The sequence below is a fragment of the Rattus norvegicus genome, chromosome 1 (assembly GCF_021556685.1).
Source record: "Rattus norvegicus strain SHRSP/BbbUtx chromosome 1, alternate assembly SHRSP_T2T, whole genome shotgun sequence".
Classification (NCBI taxonomy): domain Eukaryota; kingdom Metazoa; phylum Chordata; class Mammalia; order Rodentia; family Muridae; genus Rattus; species Rattus norvegicus.
The window spans coordinates 94,262,088-94,285,621 of record NC_141534.1 but is presented as its reverse complement, the minus strand read 5'-3'; the positions used below and the strand labels follow the sequence as shown (position 1 = coordinate 94,285,621).

Genomic DNA, 23,534 nt, shown 5'->3' with positions numbered 1-23,534 from the left:
TTTAATCTCAGCACTTAAGAGGCAGAGACATTTGGATCTCTGTGAGTTCAAGGTCACCTGGTCTACAAAGAGAGTTCCAAGACACCAAGGGATAGACAAAAACCAAACAAAACCCCCAAAAATCAAAAAATTAAAAATATTGGACTAGGGCTGGAGAAATGGCTCAGTGGTTAAGAGCACTAACTGTTCTTCTAGAGATCCTGAGTTCAAATCCCAGCAACCACATGGTGGCTCACAACATCTGTAATGAGATCCAATGCCCTCTTCTGGTGTGTCTGAAGACAGCAGCAGTGTACTTATATATAATAAATAAGTCTTTTTAAAAAAATGGACTAAAACCTATGGTCAACAACTCATTAGCAAGCAAAGTTGGGATTACATGACAAAGTACTCAGCATGACACAAGGTTGTAAATTTATTGTCGATTCAATAACTGACATTGTACAAACACATGGGTCCATATCTTTCCATATTACCACACAGTATCCTGTAACATACATGTAATGTGTTCATCTGTGCTTCTACATAATACAAGCATGAGACCATCCATATCTTGTAGGGTGACATATCTTCCAGTTGTTGTTGGGAGTTTATTTTCTCTGGCTGGGTTTTGTTTTTGTTGTTGTTTTGTTTTTTTGTTTTTTGTTTTTTGTTTTTTTTGGATGGTATGATATATGTATATGTGTTATCTCTGGCAAGAGAATCATTTCGTAAGTGCTGTGACTCAAGAGAACCCTGTTTAATACAGGGTAGAAACAATAATATGCTCAATCTTACCCATTATTGAATTTCCTACTGGCCAAGGTGTTTTCCCCATGACGAACTTGACTCAGAGCAATCCCTCCTAAAAGGATCATACACATGAAGCTATCATTCAGGATTGGCACTAACAAAATGAGGGAAAATTTCAAGATGGCACCATAACAATATATTTTAGAATACTGTAAAATACCAAATTCAAATGATTATAGAAACCTAAATGGAGAAAAATCAGTGTAAATTTATGCTCTGGAAAGATTTTTTTCTTTTGACACTAAAATTATCATCGGGGTTGGAGAGATGGCTCAACAGTTAAGAGCACTTGTTGCACTTTGTGGCAGAGGACCCTCGTTCAGTCTCCATAACCCAAATAGTTAACTCCAGTTACAGGTGAATCTGGCACCCTCTTCTGGATGCTCAGGCACAGAAATGTACATAAAAAGTACATTTATACTCATGTAGGTAAGACACTCGCACATTAAACATTTTTTTAAAAAATCAAGAATGTCACCAGGTTGGTGAGGGACATGCCTTTAAAACCACAGTCAGGAGGCAGAACTTCAAGGGTCTAAGTTCAATGCCAGCCGGGTCTACTGAGCGATTTCCAGGACAGCCTGGGCTGCATAGAGAAACCTGGCCTCAAAAAAAAAAAAAGAAAAAAAAAATTTTTTTTTGAAGTCTTAAAACATGAAACTATATCCTATTGCTTACTGCTGATGCCACCTTTATATTGGTTTGGGGTTTACGTGTTTCTTAGGTAGCTTCTTAAATGCTTGTTTTCAACTTTGTCAATTGCTCATGTGCTTGGAACAGTGCATGTATTGGGGCTAAAGTGCCAACAAAAACAAGGTTCCAGTCAAAAGTCTTAGCTTCCTGACTGCACGGAACAGTATTAATTTTGTACCGAGTATTGTACCAGTTACACCTAACACACTGAATTCTTAATATTATGATGCTATTCATTCATAAGTTGACTTCAATTTTATTCATATTGGACCCAGGATTAAAGTATCCATATCTGTAAATATTTTGGAAGTCGCTACACATATTGAACTTTTTAGTGGAGCTGTGGCAGCTACCAATGATAGCTGACACCTATGTGGTTCTGGACATGCTGGTTTTAAGACATACAATCTACAATGAGTTCTTACCTCAAATGTTTCATCTGAACCTAACAACTCTTGGCTAAAAGATACGGGCAAAAAGCCAGTAATGTAGCTGGGTGACTAAGTTCATGCCTACCACATACAGGACTCTAGGTTCAATCAACCCTGAAATTTAATAAAGGCAAGAACAAAGCCAAATCTATATCTATGTTAGCTTCTTCTTAGGTCTAAACTTTTTTTGTTTGTTTGTTTTTGTTTTTTGAGAAAGGCTCTCTACACAGCTAAAGTTGGACTTAAAGTCACAAGTTAAAGTCCAATTTGATCCTTCAGCCTCAGCTTTCCAAGAACTGGGTTTGAGGAATGCGCTACCACTCTCAACTCTAAAACACATTCTTAACATTACAGCCCCCAAACCCATATATACAGAAAAGCAGGGTTAACATTAACAATCTTAATCCAGGTGATGATACAGAAGTGTTCCTTCTTTTACGTATGTATGAAAATTTTTTCACATGTATTTTTATGCCTGGCTTCAAATTGGGCTATTTTTGTAATTGTTTCATGGACAGCCCACCAGAGAAAATGAGTCAGACACAAATTACAGCCAACTGAATGTCTTTATTCCAGTTGGCTGGGACTACACTCATGTACTCAGGATCCAAGTATACTCACAAGCATTTAGAGCAAGGGGCTATTAAGAACAAGAACCACATTCTCTTACCTTGCTCAGCAGCTACAGGGGTTAGCCAAGCAAGCAGTTTAACAAGTCAGGGTAAGCAGTTAGCTGAAGGGGGAAGTTTGCACATGCAGGCAGTTTAAGAGAAGCCAAGATAATTAGCAGGAACATCTTGACCTCTGGCTTATAGACTAGAGTTGGGTAAATTCCCAAGAATCTCCATCAAAAGTCAAATTCTAGGCAAACTTAAAACGGTCCCACAACATGAGATGGAAGAGACTGCACTATTTTGCTGAGTCACAAATGTATTTCATCTTAATATCTGGGCAGAGAACATAAGTCACAGGATTTTACCCTTTGGAAGTTGTATGTGTTTAACCCCTTTTAAAAGTACTTATTCACCAACAGCTAGTTTTTTGACATCTCCACACAAAAGCTAAAGAAATGGATTGTGAATAAAAATGTTTTCAAGTATCCTTCCATCCTTCAGATTTTATCCAGAAGGAAATATCTGGAATTTAATACTGGAGGAATGCATGAGGCTTTTTTTTTAAACTATTTACAACACAACTTGCCATTAACAGTAATGGCAATGAGAGCAAGAATACTGCAAAAGCTACTTTAAAGAACACAAACCAAACACTCTCAAGGACTTTATATCTACTATAACCCTGTTTCCACAAGTCTGGCTGGTACTGTACTCACCATTAACTCTGCAGAAAGAAAGCAAACACCCAGACTAACAGCACAGGAGCCAGGGGACATAAATGGTGGCGAGGTACCTCAAATAACACTAGTCTCAATAGCTGTCCTTCCTAAGTCAGCTGAATTGTGTTTGGTGAATTAAGTTTATGCAATTAACAGTAGCACTAAAGATAACTTAGGAACATGAAGGCTACAACATATTATTTCTGACATTCAAAGACATTCTCAACAGTATCTTCTATGAACAACGGAATTCCCACAGTCTCATTCTCTAAGGATTTCTTGGTATCAGAGTACATGGATACTCAGATGTTGGTTAACTCCTATGACAGATTAAAGTTCTTGCAAGATTCTCTTCAGTCCCAGTCTTGTCCATATGACTTCTTTGATGTGTAGTAAAATTTCCACATAAAGGATCCCCCTTCTTCCCTTTCTGATGCTGTATAGGCTCAACACTTAACAGTAAAAGATTTTTCACACCTTTTACATCCTTAGGGTTTCAGACCTTTATGGACTCTTTCAGGAGCTTTCAGAGCTAATGTTTATACATTCCTTGCAGTGTTTGACAACAGCGAGGATACTTTTATGTTGAAGGCCTGAGGTCCAGTTGCAGGTCGTTCCATATTCTTTACAGTGATTTCTATGAAAACTCAGGAGCTACGTTCAAATTCTTAAAACCTCTGTGAAAAGTTGGACTTTGGCCTCCACACATGCCACACACACTGTAGAAGGACCCGAGGAAGGACCAAATAGAAAAGATTGAAATCTTCAGGGCCCATGGGTGGAGCAGTGTTTACAGAAGCTTAATCTGATTGAGGTTTGAATAGCATTTCACACCAATGTGAATTCTCTGATGTGCACTGAAGGCTGAACTTCATCTCAACTTTCTCATACTTCTTATATTCACAGGGTTTCAGATCAGTATGAATTCTCTAATAAACAACTAGCTTAGAATTACTGAAGGCTTTCCATATTCCTTGTATTATAAGGCCTCTCAATAATATTAAGTTTAGCATGTTAAACCAAGCTTGATTTTTCAACTGAAGGCCTTTCCACATTCTTAAGATTTCTCAGCAGTATGAGTTCTTTGATGTATTTTAAGGTCTCTACCATAAGTAAAGCACTTTCCACATTCGGTACATTCATAAGGGTTCTTGCCAACATGGATTCTAAAGTGTCCGAGAAATTGGTAATGATACTGAAAGGCTTCTCCACATTCCCTACACTGAAAGGGCTTCTCACCAGTATGGATTCTTTCATGAATTCTAAGGCCTGTACTACGAACAAAGCCCTTTCCACACTCCTTGCACTGAAATGGTTTCACTTCATAATGAATTCTCTGATGTTGAGTTAGTTGATATGGGAGTCTGAAGGCTGACGTACACTGATCACATTCAAATGATTTCTTTCCAGTATGAATTGTCTGGTGCCGTGTGAGCTGAGCCAGCACAGTGAAGGCCTTCCCACAGTCCTTACACTCAAAGGGTCTCTCATCAGAATGAATTTTCTCATGTTGCATGAGGTTTGAGCGACGATTGAAGGCTCTTCCACACTCACTACATTTATATGGTTTCACACCACTGTGAATAATCCTATGCTCCACAAGGCTGGAGACACGCTTGAAGGACTTCCCACATTCCTCACAATGGAAAGGTGTCTGACCTGTATGACTGGCTTTATGGTAATTAAGCTGGCTGGAAAAATGAAAAGCCTTTCCACATTCTTTACATTCAAAAGGTTTCTCATCACTGTGAAATCTCTGGTGTCGAATGAGATGTATATTAAGCCTAAAGACCTTCCCACACTGCTTACACTCGAAGGGTTTCTTTCCGGTGTGAATACTCTGATGCTCAGTAAAATTTGATCGTCGGCGAAAGAATTTCCCACAATCCTTGCACTGATAGGGTTTCACATCAGTATGAATTCTCTGATGTTCACTGAGTTGGTACTTACGTCTGAAAGCCGACTCACAGAGCTTACACTTGAAGGGCTTCTCATCGGTGTGAGTTTTCTGATGCTCATTAAGGTATAGATGAAGCCTAAAGGCCTTCCCACATACATTACATTCAAAGGGTTTCTCACTGGTATGAGTATCGTAGTGTCGTAAGAGGTAAGAACCACTACTAAATATCTTCCCACACTGCTTACATTCAAATGATTTGTCTTCACTGTGAATGTTCTGGTGCCGAGTGAGCTGGGCCAGAACAGTGAAGGCCTTTCCACATTCCTTACAGTGAAAAGGTTTGTCACCAGAATGAATTTTCTGATGTTGCATGAGGTTTGAACGACGATTAAAGGCTTTCCCACACACACTACATTTATACGGTTTCACACCAGCATGAATGGTTCTATGCTGAAAAAGGGTAGAGATGCGATTGAAGGACTTCCCACATTCCTCACATTGAAATGGTTTTGAACCTGTGTGAGTATTTTTATGGTACTTAAGCAGGGTAGAAAGATGAAAACCCTTTCCACATTCATCACATTCAAAAGGTCTCTCATTACTATGAGACTTCTGATGTCTTGAAAGCAGTTGCTGGAGTCTGAAGGTTTTGCCACATTCCTTACATTTATAGGGTTTCTCTCCAGTATGAATACTCTGATGTTGAATAAGATTTGACTTACAACCAAAGCATTTCCCACAATCTTTACATTTATATGGTTTTCCCATATTGTGGGCAAGAGTCTGGCTAGTATAAGTAGGTAATTTTTTCTTGTTAGTAATCTTTTGAGCAGCATCTCCTTCTTGACAATTTCGTTGCCCCTTGAATACACTACAGTGGGAGCCCTGGGCATCCAAAGTTTTACTTAATTGCTGTGTGGTTTGCTTGGGTGACTTGATATTATAATTATGATTCTCTGGAGATACATTTTCAGCTTCAAAACATGTCTCCAAACCTGAAAGAAAAGGGGAAAACAAGAATACTTTATTTTCCTATAATACAAATTCCTGTACATACAAATTCCATTAAATGAATGGCCAGACTCTAAAGTATTTTCTGAGAAGCTGAATAGGAATGAGGAGAGCAGCAACAAGGAAAGTTTACTATAAAGACAATATTCTTTATAGGAGAACAGCTTGGGTATGGGAAGTCATGTCTGCTTAATGAGATTATAATAAACTAAGCTGTAATAATCTTATGTGCTTCCTTGCATAGTACAAGAAATACGTACAAGTTAGTGAAGGTTTCTGAACCAGATCATGGCAAATAAAAAAATCTATACCACAGAAATATGTATCTGTCACACCCTTTCTGTGGGGAAATGACAGCTGTCCCTAACCTGATGGCATTGATTTTTTTTGCTGGTCCAGCAATGATATTTACTGCTTTATCCCAGTAATTAGAGTGCTTAGAACTGAGTAATAATATATACGAGTCTTCTGTGATGGCTAAAGAAACTTAATATGAAGCCAGGAATCCCTTACTGGCCAATGACCTTTTGCTCTAGAATATCTGCGTGATCCTAGTGGCCTGCTGGTCAGATAAAAGAAAGAACAACTGAGGGAAGTTAGACAGTCTTGCTGCCCAGATGTGGACGACAGAGAGTTGTAATGCCCACCTTTCTGATGAGTAAGACTCCACCTTACCGCCTCTTCCACCCGACATACTCTCTGGCTCTTAGGCTGCCTTCCCTCTGCTAGCAGTACAAATAAATTCATTTAATCTAAATTTGAATTCAGTCTGTCTTTATCCTTTCACAGTGGATTCAAATGCCACAACAAACCAAATAAAGAGGAAAAAACTATACAACATGAATATATAATATCTGTCATTCCTTAAGAAAACTGGCTTGGACTTGGATTTTATTTTACTTTATTTTTGATTTTTCTAGTTAGGGTTTCTCTGTACAGCCTGGGCTGTCCTGGCACTCCATCAGGAGACAAGGATAACCTTGAACACAGAGATCCACCTGACTCTTCCTCCCAAGTACTGGGATTAAAAGCATGTTCCACCAATTCCTGACCTGAACTTGGGATTCTTAAAAAAGAAACGGGTAGAAATCTGTTGTGGTAGTGGTACACAATTGTAATACTAACGACAAGGAGCCAGAGGTAACTGGGTCATGGATTCCAAACTGGCTTGAACTAGAGAGTGAGACTCTGCCTAAGAAAACAAAAACAAGATAAAAAGAAAATACAAAGAAACAGGAGAAAACCCATTTGAACTTTTAAGAAGACTAGGGATATCCAGGAAGGGAAACAGGAAGGCTAACTGCAGATCTTTGCCTGCCCCTCCTCTCCTTCAAACTCAATTTCCTAGCTCTGCAGCAGACCATGCACTATAGCCTGCCATTCACCCAAGCCCCCATCTTAGTCCATCACACAGATGTACGCCTCCAGACAGCCCTCTCTCTTCTCACTGCTTTATCCCAGCCCCCAACTTCCACAGACATCCCCTGGAAACATGAAGGACACTCTGCCTAGTGAAAGACATAGGCTAACTGCAGATCCTCACCTCTCTGAGCTCTGTTCCTCCAAACCCAATCCCCACCCTCATCCCCAGCTCTGTGGCAGACCCACTAATGTAGCCTCTCCTCATTCTCTATCGACATCTATGGGGCACTAAGCAGATCCTAGTGGAAGACCTGCTTTCCTCCCTACTGTGACCCCCTCAAAATCACCCACCTATCCCACCGCCATTCCTAAGTATCAGCTCTCAATACCTAGAAACACATTTTACTTGGAACCCCAGTGGCCAAACCTATCAGGATCCCACAAGAAATTTTTACTGGGCAACATGTGGTCACCACTCTAAGAACTAAAGAGTGTAACAGAAACCAAGAAACAAAACACCCACCCAATAAAAACAAGATGAGATGTCAGCCCCTAAAACTGTCCTAAATCCAAATGCCTAGATGCTAATGTAAAAACACAGTAACAGCATGTGTGCACTAGAGCCCGCAACCCTACCACAGTGGGCCCTGAGTATGCAACCCAGGGGAAGCACAAAAAAGGACATGAAATTGGTCACTATAAATATGGTAGAGACTACTAAATGTTGGGAGCGATGCCCTTGAAGCCCTCCATTATTGATATTATTATGGTTAGAATTAAGTATGACTGGGTTCATAGAAAATCCCCAGCCAGCTGCAGAAGATTAATACAAATCTGGTGGTCAAGATAAATAATAATATAATGAAGTTCTCCTGCTGACTAATAGATATGACAAACCTGTGACCTTTCTGAAAAACCAACATCCTGTTGACATCAGCTGACCACACGAATATTGTGTCCTTGGCCTGTGTAAATGTTTCATGCTTCCCCCCTCCCTCTGTTACCCATGTTATGGTATAAATTCAGCCTTGGGAAAAATAAAATTGTCGCCTTGATCAGACTCTTGTCTTGGTGTCCTTCTTCGTGTCTTTTGCCCCCCATTCTCTTCCAGGTACCCTCAGGACCCTTTGCTTACAAATACTAAAGAGGAAATAAATACCTTAAAAAATGTACAAAAACACAAACGAACTAAATGTGGAAATACACACACACACACACACACACACACACACACACACATAAAAACTCTGAGGGAAATCTGAAAATGAAAAGTTTAGGACCTCAAATAGGAACCCCAGAGGCAAGCCTCACCAAAAGAATACAAGATACAAAAGAGAATCTCAAGCATTGAAGACCACAGGAAAAATGGATAACTCCATGAAAGAAAATATTAATGCTAAAAACAGTCCAGAAAAAAAAAAAAAACCAGACAATCTGGGACGTAATGAGAAGAGTAAGAGAAGATCAAAGGCACAGAAAATGTTTAACAAAATCATAGAAGAAAATTCCCCTAACCTAAAGAATGAAATGACTATCAAGGTACAAAGACGCATACAGAACAGCAAATATACTGGAATATAAAAGAAAATCTGCCCCCAACCACTAGCACATAGTAATCAAAACACTAAATGTAAGGACAAAGAATATTAAAACCTGCAAAGGGAACAAACCAAGTAACACATAAAGGAAAACATATTAGAATAACACCTGGCTTCTCAGTGGAGACTTCGAAAACCAGAAGAGATTGGACAGGTGTTCTACAAGCGCTTAAGAGACCAAAGATACCAGCCTAAACCACTGTACCCAGAGAAACTTCCAATCACCATAGATGAAGAAAATAAGACATCATGATAAAACCAAATGTAAATACCCATCTACTAACCTGGCCATACAGAAGCACTAGAAGGAAAACTCCAACCTAAAGAGATTAGCCATGCCCAAGAAAACGCAAGGAGTAATAGTCCCAGACCAGCAAATCAAAAGAGGGCAAACACACACACACATACATACACAGACACACAGACACACAGACACACACCACCACCACCACCACAACAACAACAAAATAACAGGAATCAACAAACACTTCTTATTCATATCTCAACATCAATGGTCTCGATTCCCCAGTCACAAACTAACAGAATGAATGCAAAAACAAGATCCATCTTTTTGCCGTATCTAAGAAGCACACCTTAACATTAATGATAGGGTAATTAATTCAGGGTAAAAATGCAGAAAAAGAGCTTCTCATTCCAAGCAAATGGACCTGATAAGCAAATGGTGTAGCCATTCTAACATCTGACAGAAGAGACTTCAAACCACAGCTAGTCAGAAGAGTTAGAGAAAGATGCTAGGCTCATCGAAAGCCACCGACATCTCTGCACCAAAACCACAGGAGGCCCCGGTTCACAAGAGAAATAACACCATAGCTTAAATCACATATTGACCCTCACACCTTCAAAATGGAAGGCTGCACTACCACACTCTCCAATAGAAGGTCATCTAGGAGAAAAATAAGCAGAGAAATGCTGGAGCTGACATTGTAAGCCCAATGGACACAACAGATTTGTAGAACATTTCACAGAAATACAAAGGAATATATATTCTTCTCAGCACATCACTGAACTTTCTCTAATTTTGACCACATACTTAGGTACAAAGCAAGTCTCAAAAGGCACAAGAAAATTCAAATAACACCTCACATTCTGTGTAATTATTTTTTTTTTTTTGGTTCTTTTTTTCGGAGCTGGGGACCGAACCCAGGGCCTTGTGCTTCCTAGGTAAGCGCTCTACCACTGAGCTAAATCCCCAGCCCCCTGTGTAATTATTAAAGCAGGAAACCAATAACCCAATACAAGAGAAAGCACATAAACTTACAAAAACCAAACAACTCACATTGAATAAAACTGGGTCAAGAGAGCTATTAAAGAAAGAAATTAAGCTCTTCCTAGTTGAATGAAAATGAAGACACAAAAACCCCAAATTTATAGGTCATAATAAAGGCAGCTGTCAGGGGCAATTCCAACTATGTACCAACATAAAGAAACTGGGTCTAATGCAGTCGACTTAACACCACGCCTGAAAGCTCTAGAACACAAACGACAGAATTATGCCCAAAAGGAGTAGGTGGAAAGAAATAAGTCTCGAAGTCCGGTCTCGAATTAATAAAATAGAAACAACAAAAAGAATCAATAAAACAAAAAGTTGGTCCTTTAAGAAAATGAGTGTGGGCTGGAGAGATGGCTCAGTGGTTAAGAGCACGGACTGCTCTCCCAGAGGTCCTGAGTTCAAATCCCAGTAACCACATGGTGGCTCACAGCCATCTGTAATGGGATCTGATGCCCTCTTCTGGTGTGTCTGAAGACAGCAACCATGTAATCATATAAATAAAATAAATTAAATTAAATTAAATTAAAATTAAAAAAAGAAAGAAAGAAAGAAAATCAGTGCGAATGTCAAAATCTAAGTCACAGGAAAAGAAAGACAACACAAAAGAAGAAAATTAGAGATGAAAGGAAGACTTAACAACACACTGTAGTGATCTGAATAGCCGTAGACTTGTGTGCTTGAATGCTGGCCACAGGGAGTGGTGCCATTAGGAAGTGTGGCCTTATAGGAGGAAGAGTGTCAATGGGTGTGGGCTTTGAGGTCTCAGAAGCGTAAGCCAGGCCTAGAGGCTCACCAGTTCTGTTCCTGCTGCCTTTGCATCAGGACTGTAGAACGCTCGGTAACTGCAGTCCCATGTCTGCCTGCACACCGCCATGCCTCCTGCCATGATGATAATAATGGCCTAAACTTCTGACAGCCTCACTTAAATGTTGCCCTTTAAAAGAGTTGCCATGGTCATGGTGTCTCTTCACAGCAATAAAACTCTTAACTGAAAGAGAATTGTTACCAGGGACTGGGGTATTACTACGATAGGCCTGACCAAATATTTGTTTAGACGACTGTGGACTTTGGGACTTGGGACTAGAAAAGCAGTTGGATGCTTTAAGTGAAGCTTAATGGGCCACCGTAGCAGGAGCATGGGTGGGAGTCAGTGGTTCTGAGAGGATTGTGAAATGTGGTTTCAGAAGAGACTTTCAGTATGTATCCTAGACACTTGCTCCTGTGATATTTTCAGGAAGAATGTGGCTGAGGCTAAAATGTGTTTTGTATTAGTGGCATTGGAAAGGGGAATCTCAGAGGAGCCCAGTATTGACTGTCATGTGGTATAAGATTCACGTTTAAGCTGATAGATCATGAAAAGGAGCAAGCTGAACAAGGGAAGACAGGAAATGTACATTTCGTGGAGGAAAGGGACATCAGGAAGTAGAATGGAGCTAAATCCTATGTTCAGGGAGATGCCTTTGGAGGCTCCAAAATGTTGGAGATGGCAGAGCAGTGGGACAGCTAGCTGTCAAGGAGAACTGAAAACAGTGTAAACAGACCAGGAGAAAGGACTGGGCTGCAGTCGGCAAAGATCAAGAGCTGGAGGGCTGAAGAGCGCTTTGACATCAGACTTGGAGACAGAGAGTTTGCAGTTATCCCAGCTGATTTCCTGTCTTTCTTGGTCCAGTATTTCCTTATAATCCTCCTTTTTGGAACGATATTGCATATCCTGTGACATTATATGTTCGAAGTATGTACTCTGATTTTTTTCAAGGGATTAGCGGGGTTGGGGATTTGGCTCAGTGGTAGAGCGCTTGCCTAGCAAGCGCAAGGCCCTGGGTTCGATCCCCAGCTCCGAAAAAAAAAAAAGAATAGAAAAAACAAAAAAATCAAGGGATTAGCATTAAGAGACTGTATAAGAAAAAAAAACTTGGGCTGGAGAGATGGCTCAGCGGTTAAGAGCACTGACTGCTCTTCCAGAGGTCCTGAGTTCAAATCCCAGCAACCACATGGTGGCTCACAACCATCTGTGATGGACTCTGATGCCCTCTTCTGGTGTGTCTGAAGAGAGTTACAGTGTATTTGTATGTAATAAACAAATCTTTAAAAAAAGAAAAAAAAAAAGAAAAAAAACTTGAACTCATGTCTTGATTCTTTTCTATTTTTTTAAAAAATTATTTATTTAATGTTTATGAGCACTCTGCAGCTATCTTCAGACACACCAGAAGAGGGCACCAGATCCCATTACAAATGGTTGCGAGCCACCATGTGGCTGCTGGAATTGAACTCAGGACCTCTGGAAGAGCAGTCAGTGCTCTTAACTGCTGAGCCATCTCTCCAGCCCTATTTCTATTTTTTAAAAGTTTTTTTTAAATGTACATGGGTGTTTTGCCTCCATTTATGCCTATGTAACACATGCATGCATACATGAAGAGCCTGCAAAGGCAAAAGGGAACATTGGGTCCCCTGGAACTAGAGTTACAGACAGCTGTGAACTGCCACTTGGGTACCTGGAATTAAAGCCAGGTCTTCTGGGAAAGAGAGAGGGAGAGACAGAGAGACAGAGAGACAGACAGACAGCATAAATCTCAGAAGAGATTTCAAACATCAGACATGTTAGCAAGTCTGAGACTGTTAGGGCTGTGGGGAATTTTGCAGTTAGACTGGACGCACTATGATAAGGCTGGCTACAAGCCTACAGGGACCAAGGTAGAACATGGTGGTGTAAGTGGGAAAGGCTCCATTGACTGACATGTTTGAATGCTTGGTCATAGGGAGTGGCCCTATTAGAAGGTGTGGCCTTGTTGGAGGAATGCCAAAGGGGGTGGGCTATGAGGTCTCAGAAGTTCAAGCCAGGCCTCGTGGCTCATCAGTTCTCTTCCTGAAGCCTGAGGATCAAGATGTAAAACTCTCAGCTCCATCTCCAACACCAGCCTAAGCACTTGCCATGCTTCCCACCACAATGACAATGGACTAAACCTGGAAACTATAAACCAGCACCAATTAAATGTTTTCCTTTGTAACAGCGGCCATGGTCATGGGGTTTGTCCACAGCAGTAAAAACCTAGCTAAGACAGGCAAAGAGGAAATCCAGAGAATCCTAAGGACATACCTTAAGAGCCTGTACTCTATAGAACTGGAAAATTAAAAGGAAGTCATAATTTTTGCAACACATACCATTTACCAGAGTTAAACCAAGATCAGAGAAGCAATTTAAACAAACCTATAACTCTTAGCGAAATACAATCAGTAATTCAAGGTCTCCCAAAAGAAGGTTTGTGGCCAGATGGTTTTAACACAGAATTCTACCAGGCTTCCAAGGAAGAGTTCATGCCAATACTCTTTAAACTATTCCTCAACATTGAAACAGGAGGACATTATTCAATTCCATTCTCAAGGTGACACACATCCAAATATTCACACAATATAAAGACCCAACAAAGAGGATTATAGACCCCTTTCTCTGATGAACTTAAATATAAAAGTTTTCAATAAAATATTTGCAAACTAAATACAAGAACACATGAAAAATATGATCCACCGTGATCAAGTAGGTTTCATCCCAGAGATGCAAGGATGGTACAATATGCGTGCATCTATAAATGTATTCAACATCATAAATTGATAAATGCAATCTACCATATAAACACGCTGACAGACAAAAGTCACAGGATCAACTCATTAAGTGTGGAAGAGACCTTTTCACAACATTCAATACCACTTCCTGATAAAAGTTCTGGAGAGATTAGGGATACCAGGGACATACACCAATATTAATAAAGGTAGTGTGCAGCAAGGCCACAGCCAGCATTTTAAATGGAGAGAAACAGCAAGCAATTCCATTAAAATCTGGAGGACAGGTTGTCTACTCTATCCATACTTATTCACACACATAATAAATAATATTTTAAAAATTATAGAAAGAGGGCACCTGCTCTACTATGAGTGAAGAAAATAAGAACTTAAAGTGATTCATGAGACAGAAACCCCTCTGACAGCTTCTGCTCCGACCCCGACTTCCTTCCCAGGGCTCAGCCTTGTTTCCCACAGACCCTGGGCTCTGAAGGAAGTTTGTCAAACCCAGTGTCAGCTCTGTGCAGCCTCTGATCACAAGCTGTGCCTGGCAGGGCTGCAGGCTCACCTCCCTCTTACTCACCTGGGCTCGGCCTGTCTGTTTCTTCATTCACAGCCATCCAGGGCTCTTTCTCCTGCTCTAGTAAGGTGATCAGATGTGGCTTAGAAATGCATCTCCCCACTTTAAAAAGAGAAAGAAATGAATCATAGACTGTTAGTTATTCTGAGACTCAGTATCTCAAATTATGCCAGGATATCATGGAAGGTGATACACAGTCCAGGCTGTCCTTGAATTCACTTGATCTGCCTGCCTCTGCCTTCCAACATGATGGGATTAAAGGGGTGTGCCACCATGCCCTGCCCATGCATTTTTATAAAGGTCTACAGAGCTTGGCGTGGTGCATCATGCCTACGAGCCCAGAGGGTGGGAGAAGGAGCCAGCTCGTCTGGGCTCCACAAGATCCCTGTCTCAAAAGACAGATAAAAAAAATTCTACGAGCTAAAATAACAGAGGAAAGACTTCAGAGAGGGAGGAAAAAGCAACCTGGGCAAGAAACCACCCGTTTGAAATTACAGTTTTAATCTCCTTTAAATAACAGTAGGCGCTTGTCACTAAGAGGAAAGTGTAGGGGCTGGGGATTTAGCTCAGTGGTAGAGTGCTTACCTAGGAAGCGCAAGGCCCTGGGTTCGGTCCCCAGCTCCGAAAAAAAGAACCAAAAAAAAAAAAAAAAGGAAAGTGTAATGGAGCAGTGAGAACGTGAACCTGTAGGCTGTACTGTGTGGTGTAGACCCCGTCTCTGCAGCTCACTACTGATGCCATTCATTACGGTGAGTCCCGAAGGATTCTATGCCCAATCTTCACATCTATGAATTGGGCATGGTGGCACGGCTGAAATCACTACCCCTGAGGCGTGGAGGTGGGCAGATGAGAAGTACAATGCAGGCTTTAGTTACACACCAAGTCCAAAGCCAACCTGCACTGCGCAAGACCTGGTCATCCTAAAACCAAACAATAATAACAAGTAATGCTAAAGATACCGCTGGGCTGTGGTGGCGCCTGCCTTTAATCCCAGTACCTCAGGAGGAAGAGACAAGACTACTCTCTGCTACAAACAAATACCATGAGTAGACAAAAATAATAATTTAGATTGACTTATCTATTAGGTAGGATTGATGCTAAGATTACATACTATATTCAAATGTTTGCACAGTCTGACCTATAGTAACAGAAGGTGATTTTTTAAAATTTCCATTGATTTATTTAGTAATCTTAGGGATGTATAGAGCCTTGGACATGCAGGAGAAGTGTTTTACAACTGAGCTACATCCTGAGCCACAGAGACCGCTCTCGCGGGCCCTAGTCCCCTCCTCACTCTCGAGAGTCCTAGCCCTAGTCCCCTCCTCGCTCTCGAGGAGCCCTAGTCCCCTCCTCGCTCTCGAGGAGCCCTAGTCCCCTCCTCGCTCTCGAGGAGCCCTAGTCCCCTCCTCTCTCGCGAGTCCTAGCCCTAGTCCCCTCCTCGCTCTCTCGAGCCCTAGTCCTAGTCCCCTCCTCGCTCTCTCGAGTCCTAGTCTCCTTCTTTCACACTTGCACTTCATTCTTACAGATTCACTTCATGAGAAAGACAAAGTCACAGCCTGAAACTTCCACTAAGAGAAAGTATAGGGAAATAGAATGTGTCCAGTTGTTTTTAAAATTAATTCTACTGATTCATTATTAGGTATATCATGTCTTTATTAGTTGTGTATGTATGCACGTACAATGTCCGTATGTGTCCATGAGGGTTTGTGTACGTGTGTGTACGCATGCATGCACGTATGTATAGGGCAGAGACCAGTGTGGTTGGGGACTTCATTGACTCCTCTCCGCTTTAGTATTTTAGACAGGATCTCTCACCGAACATAGAGCTCACTGAGAGGACAACAAGGGATGGGCAAGCAGCTGCTTCATGAAGCTCCTATTTTCAATCCTTCTTACCAAAGGAGGAACTCAGCTCCCGCTTTTAATAGTCTACTGACTAAAATATACTTTGTGTGTATGTGAGGATCTGTCTGAATGTATGACTGAGCACACGCATGGCCATGGAGTCCAGACGGGGGCATCAGATCCCTGGGAACTGGTTTTGAGAAATGTCATGGTGGTGGAAGGTTGAGACTGGGTTTGCTGCCATGTGTTGCAATACTAAATTCTATACCTAGGCCTGTGAGTGGCTTCTCATGTTTACAAGCCTTTGCTGTACAAACCTTGTTGCTTGACTTAAAACTATTGGTTAAATAAAATTGACTCCAGCCAATTACTGGAAGGATTGGAGGTGGTGAGTTTGGAGTGACCTGGTTGGAGAAGGAGAGATGAAGGGGGAGAGAGAAAGAATGAGAGTGGAGGAGGAAGCTGCCGTGAGGGGAGAGGAACCATAAGCACGGCCAGGAGAAATAGCAAGTGTCTGGGGTATGTTGCTGGGGAGGTAGCCAGGACAGCAGTTGGAAGAGTAGATAACTTACTCATTTCATTTAGATAGCTTGTTTTGTTTAAACAGGGACTCAGCATGTGGACCAGGCTAGCCTGGAATTCACTATGTATCTGACTGACCTGAAGCTCACAGCAATCTTCTTCCATCAGCCTTCTGAGTGAAGGAATGACAGGCATGGGACACCAAACCCAACTTCAAGTAAACATTAAAAGATGACCATAACTTTTAATCAGAGTCAGGAAAGCCCACAGTGTAGAGGACACATCATCCATTCATGGGACACAGCGCTTACCCACTGAGACGAGGTGGCGGTAGGTCTCCAACATCGTGTCCCTGTAGAGGACCTTCTGAGTAGCATCCAGGCAGGCCCACTCCTCCTTAGAGAAGTCAATAGCCACATCCCTAAATGTCACTGACCCCTGAAAGAGCAAACACAGTAGAGTGAAACTAGGGAAGCTTTCAGGATGGAAAGACAGAAGGGAAAGGACTCAATTGTGGGAAGGGAGCCATAAGGAAATGCTCCAGGCCCCTGACTGCACGAGCTCCCCATAAACCACAACTGTGCCCTCCCCACATATCCAATAATGTGCCTCCCACTCCAGCCACATCCTTCAGGTTGACAGAAGAGAAATGTCACCTGGGGTCAGGGTGAATTACATAAGGATGAGATGGGTCCTTGAGTTTATTATACTATCATCTGATGTCATTAAGATTTTTTTTGTCATGAGAATGATTTTTGGCCAGGCATTGGTGGGATACACCTTTAATCCTAGACCTTGGAGGCAGGAGCAAGTGGAACCTCTCTGAGCTCCAGACTAGCATGGTCTACAGAGCTGGTTCTAAGTAGCCTGGGCTACACGGAAAAAACCCTGTCTCAAAAAAACAAACAAACAATCTACCAAAAAGAATAACAACAAAAAGGCCAATTATTTTTGTGAACTATCTAAGAGTTCATATTGTTTGCATATTAGGTTTCATTTTTCTGCCTTTTTTTTTTTTTAAATACTTTCCAGGTGACAATGTGTCTCAGGCCTTCCCTGACTCTGGAGACTGCAATCACCTCCTGTCACAGCCTGGATGACCTTTCCCTCTGATCACTGGACTCTCTCCTAAAGCAAGTCACCTCCTCACACATACACAGGGGACACTCACTCTCACACACTGGGTCATCAGCCTGACAACATAAGCAGACTACACAGGAGTCCATATTATATGGATATTAGGTTTAACCTTTTCTGTTTATACCTTTTTAAAAATTTAAAAATACTTTCCAGGTGACAATGTGTCTCAGGTCTTCCCTGACTCTGGAGACTGCAATCACCTCCTGTCACAGCCTGGATGACCTTTCCCTCTGATCACTGAACTCTCTCCTGAAGCCTCCTCAAGCAGGTCACCTCCTCACACATACACAGGGGACACTCACTATCACACACTGGGTCATCAGCCTGACAACACACAGATGTCAATCAGGTTTCCCAGGGGAGTCAAATGAGGCCATCACCTCAAAGCTCTGAGGCCCTCAAACCCCCGGTTTCCCTGTGGGGCTGACACCTCCATTGCAGGGACAGTCCTCCCTGAGCACAGACCAAGCAGAGAGCACCTGGAGGAATGCACTCAAAGACAACCCAGTACCAGCTGGGAAGAGGAACCCACAGGAAGTGCTCAGACCTGCCAACCCTCACTGTAAAGGGGCAGACTGGGTTGGGGGACTCCAGATCCTTGGGAAGCTTCAAGAGGGAAAGACGGGAAGGAGTCACCTAAGCTGAAGTCCCCCTGTGTCAAGGAGAAAAACACCAACTTACACAGGCCCTGTGTTGAGAACTGGAGCTGGCCATTCTTCTTCAGGCTTCTTCCCCTGGGGACAAAAAGAAAGCCTGTCATTGGATTGTGACTTGATGTTCCCAGACTGACTTCTGTCACTGTGATTCAACAACTACATTTATTTCTCAAGCATCCCCACTCACCCTCTCCCCTCCCACCGCTCACAGCCTCCCACACACAGATTAGCAGCACACAGGAGTCTACACAAAGCCCACCCTCTCCTAACCCAGACAACCCATTACAGAGGGTCAGTGTGGGAGTGTAGGGCATACACATGTCTGCCCTGAACTTCCTCCAGGAGATGCCAGCAGAAGGGACCCCATCTTCCACCCTGAGATCCAGCCAGCCCTGCCCTGCCCTGTGCCACTCCTCCTCCTGTGAGCAGATCTTCCTACTGGAACCCCACCTATCAAGGCTGGCAGGGGCTTACAGCATCCAAATGGCGCCTCCTCTGAACACTCAGGGCTGAAGCACAGCAGGGCTGGAGGGGCTGCAGCTGCAATGCTCAGGCAGGGCCAGCATCCTGTACCCACGTTCAGTAAATGGACTGTGTGAGGACGACCCTGTGCTCTGTACTACACTCAGCAGCACTGACCTCTACTCACAAGCTCTGAGCAGCACACACAACCCTCAGACTCCCTGAGATGCTGCACCGGGGAGCAGCCATCAGCACATGGGGATCCAGTGCTCTAGCTGACAGGTCTAAGTCTTGGTTCAGAACACGGTGGGATTTTTGTTTAGTTGTCTTTTGAGATAGGATCTTGTGTACCCCAGGCTAATCCTGAACTCCTAAAGCTCCTTCCTCCATCCCCCATGCTGGGATTACAGCCATGCACCAGCACCTCTGAAGTACACATCTGATAATCTTATGAAATTATTTTTTTCTGCCCACAATATTCACATACAGATTTTCCCTTCTATCTTTACCCTTCCTTCCCTCCTGCCTCTGCATACACCGGGCTAGCCAGCCTGCCAGGGATTCTCTCGTCTCCTCCTCCCGTCTTGCCATAGGAGGGCTGGGACTGCAGACGTGCACTACAGCATCTAGCATTGCACAGCTCCATGCTTGCCTGCAGTGAACCTGTCCGTGTTCAAGTTATACAGGAGATTTATCAAAGAAAGGACGGACACTGCAGGATGAATTCAGCCTTCTCGGCAGCAGGGGATCAGCCTCTCCAGGACTGAACACTGACAACTTCCTAGAAGCTCTTTTAATTGTTAAGCAAAGGCACTTTTAGAAAGTCAATTTCTGAGTATCAGAACTATTTATCTGTCATCTTGAAAGACTTATCACTATGCCAGCTTTTAGCCGTATGAGACTTTCTGGTTGGCCAGGCATATCTGGAAACTAAGTTATGAAAAGATTGTAGGGATCCATCAAAAGAACAAGCCCATAAAAACCTCAGAAAAAAGAGAAAAGGTTACTTTGGAGCCTACGTGCCATCACTAGAATTCACACCTCATAAAAGTTCCGCTGCCGTGCCCCTTCCGTTTAAGCTACATTTCTTTACGTTAAGGATTATTTCTATGTGGAAATAAACACAATAAATACAGCTTTTTTGGGGTTGGGGATTTAGCTCAGTGGTAGAGCGCTTGCCTAGGAAGCGCAAGGCCCTGGGTTCGGTCCCCAGCTCCGAAAAAAAGAAAAAAGAAGAAAAAAAAAATACAGCTTTTTCTCAGTCATTTGGCCTCACCACCTTACACAAATAAACCAAAGTGTATTTATTGGCAGTAAAGTTACACAGCACAAACAAGTTTAACAATGGCTAGGACAAGAGATCTGCTTAAACGGTGCATAGGAAATGAGGCTAAAATATCTGAGACTTTCCACAACATCCATTCCTGTCACTTCCGGTAACCTTTCTGAGAAAGTTTCCTTAACTTCTTACTGTCAATCATAAATCATTTGAGAAGAACTAGGGTGACTCCGTGGCCATCTCCCCTGCCCACAGTTTGACAGTCTGTGACCTCATGGCACTTGTAACTGCCGATGCTTTATGAAGTTTGTGACCCCAAAGACCATTGCTAAAAGTCCAGGAAGTCTTGCTGGATATGGTACTGGGGGGGTCAATAATTCCAGCACTGGGGAGGCAGAGACAGGAGGCTTGTTCAAAGTCCTGGGCCAACCCAGTCTACATGGATTCCAGGGCACTGTCGATAATGAGTGGTGCTGGCAAAAAGTCACGGGTAACATTCATGAGAATGACATTAGGCCTTCAGTCACTCCACATGCAAACGTCAACTCAAAACATTAAAATTTATCAAATGATACTACTAGAAAAAAATATACAGGAAAGCCTCCAGGACACTGAACCTATTGGGTATTACTCTAAAAACACAAGCGACGGAAGCAAAATGGACAAACAGGATTTACATCAAACTACAAACCTTTACACAGCAAAGAAAACAATCGGCAGGATAAAGAGATAAAGGGAGGGGATAACTGCACACTATACATCTGACTGGGAGGTAACATCTAAACTGCCCAGTAAGGAACGCAGAGAATCCAGTGACGAGGAAACATCTTAATTAAGAAACAGGCAGGGCGGTCTGAGGTGGGCTGTTGTGGAGTCTCGGTAAGGCCAGTGCACCGCAGCCATGATGGAGGCTGATGTGAACCCGAAGGCCTATCCCCTCGCAGATGCCTGCCTCACCAAGAAGCTGCTGGACCTGTATCAGCACTCGTGTAACTACAAGCAGCTTCGGAAAGGAGCCAATGAAGCCACCAAAACTCTCAACAGAGGCATCTCTAAGTTCATTGTGACGGCAGCAGATCTGAGCCCTTGGAGATCATCCTGCACCTCCCTCTGCTGTGTGAAGACAAGAAAGTCCCCTACATCTTTGTGCACTCCAAGCAGGCTTTAGGTCTGGCCTGTGGAGTCTCCAGGCCGGTCATCACCTGTTCTATTGTACTACACCTGGTTTTTGTATTTCTATTTTATTTTTGACTGAACAGGGCTGTTTTTCACCATCTCCTCATCCTCTTCTACCGTTTTTTAGTCCTCCATAAATGTTACCGTGGCTGAGGAACTCTGGGTAGCAGTCCCTCCCACCCCATATCATTTGAAGAAATCTGATCATGTTAGGCCTATGTCAGGGTGCCATTTATTAATGTCCTGTGTGTTTTTGATGTGTGTAACCTTATGTTCTCCAGTATCTGAGGCAGTAACAGCTGAAAGGGATTCTGGGGAAATCCTGGCTATTTAGTCAGAGTTTACAGCAGAGACAGTGCTAGCACGAAACATCCTCTCCTTGGTAAACGGGGATTTCTTGTGGAGCCGGTTGACACTGTGTTGCGAGCCCTCATCCTCTTCCTCCCACAACACGGGTGAGGTGTACTCTCCCTCACATGACCAAAGTGATCACATGTTCATTATTGAGCATCCTAATAAATATGTTCATATTTCATTAAAAAAAAAAAAGAAAAAAAAACAAAAAACAAAAAACAGGCAGGGCTGGAGAGATGGCTCAGTGACTGCTCTTCCAGAGGTCCTGAGTTCAATTCCCAGCAACCACATGGTGGCTCACAACCATCTGTAATGGGATCTGATGCCTTCTGGTGTGTCTGAGGATAACTACAGTGTACTTATATATAATAAATAAATAAATCTTTAAGAAACAGGCAAACCAGAAATAAGTATTTCCCCCAATGGAACATCAATATGGCCTATTAATAGTTATATGAGAAATTAGCCTCAGAATGAGTCATTAAAAACCAAAGAGAGACCCCCTCAAGCCCATTAAGAGTGTCAGTTACCAGAGGCCCAGAGACATGGCAAATACTTGTTGCTTTTGCAGAGGCCAGGGTTCCATTCCCAGCACCCACATGGTGGCTCACAACCAGTTCTAACTCGAATTTCAGGGAATTTGACATCCTCTTCAGGCCTTCTAGGGGACCAGGCATGCACAAGGAGCACATAGGTCATGTAGGCACAACCCTTAGGAGTACAGGAAGAAAGAAAGAAAGAAAGAAAGAAAGAAAGAAAGAAAGAAAGAAAGAAAGAAAGAAAGAAAGAAAGGTTTTTTTTAAAGACACTGACCATTATCAGAAAGAAAACATGTGGAAGATGTGGAAGAAAAAGAACATTAAGGAGGAAATGTAAATTAACAGTCATTGTAGAAAACAATGTGGCAGATTCTCAATCACAAACAGAACTCTCGCCTAATCCATCGCTCCCGCTACTGAGCGGATACACACAAAGGAAATTAAATCAGCATCTGCAAGAGACATCTACACTGCCACCATCCTTCCAGCATCATTCCCATAGCTGTGATCTGCGACCCCACCAACAGATGAACAGACAAAGCACATGGAGAATGAGGGTCACACAGTGAAGCACTTAATACACTATGGATGCACACGGAGAACAAGTGCAATAAGGTAAAGACAGAAAGACAAACGCTGGGGCTGGGGGATGGCTCAGGGGCTGAGAGATGGCTCGGGGGCTGAGAGCTGCTATGGCTTTTCCAGAGGACAGAGCTCAGTCTCCCGAGAGCTCACAGCGCCTGCAACTCAAGCGAGAGAAACCAGAGAAGAAAGAGACAAACACAGTGATACAGATAATGCAAATAGCGCAAGGTGCGTCTACACACAGACCCGCGCACACACGCAGCACGGCCCCTAAGCACGCAGCATTCACACACCCGCCCTACCGTCCACACCCACACCCAGCCCGCTGACTCCCGGCCTTACTCCGCGGAGACCGAAGACACAGAACAATTTTCTACTCCCACCTGAAAGATCTGATCGTCCGCGATTGCGCCGCCAGAGCACCGGAAGT

General features: G+C 42.8%; 1 protein-coding gene across 3 annotated transcripts; it reads right to left on the bottom strand.

Moving 5' to 3' along the window:
* Window positions 1–391: 391 nt before the first annotated feature.
* On the bottom strand, window positions 392–23,528 carry LOC134478825 (zinc finger protein 60). 3 transcript variants are annotated; one of them, XM_087593428.1, is made up of 5 exons: window positions 23,488–23,528; window positions 18,735–18,787; window positions 15,962–17,351; window positions 14,550–15,913; window positions 392–6,144 (listed from the first exon to the last, which is right to left on the bottom strand). In XM_087593428.1, the coding sequence occupies exons 4-5, from the start codon at window positions 14,584–14,586 to the stop codon at window positions 4,307–4,309; spliced, it is 1,875 nt and encodes a 624-aa protein (XP_087449554.1). In that variant the 5' UTR covers window positions 14,587–15,913; window positions 15,962–17,351; window positions 18,735–18,787; window positions 23,488–23,528; the 3' UTR covers window positions 392–4,306.
* Between the last annotated feature and the right edge of the window lie 6 nt (window positions 23,529–23,534).

Bases quoted from the DNA above. Each gene is read 5' to 3' on its own strand.
- LOC134478825 (XM_087593428.1), bottom strand. From the start codon at position 14,586: ATGGCTGTGAATGAAGAAACAGACAGGCCGAGCCCAG. The intron at 6,145-14,549 runs GTGAGTAAGAGG...CTTTTCTTTCAG, and splicing joins AACAGACAGGCCGAGCCCAG to GTTTGGAGACATGTTTTGAA.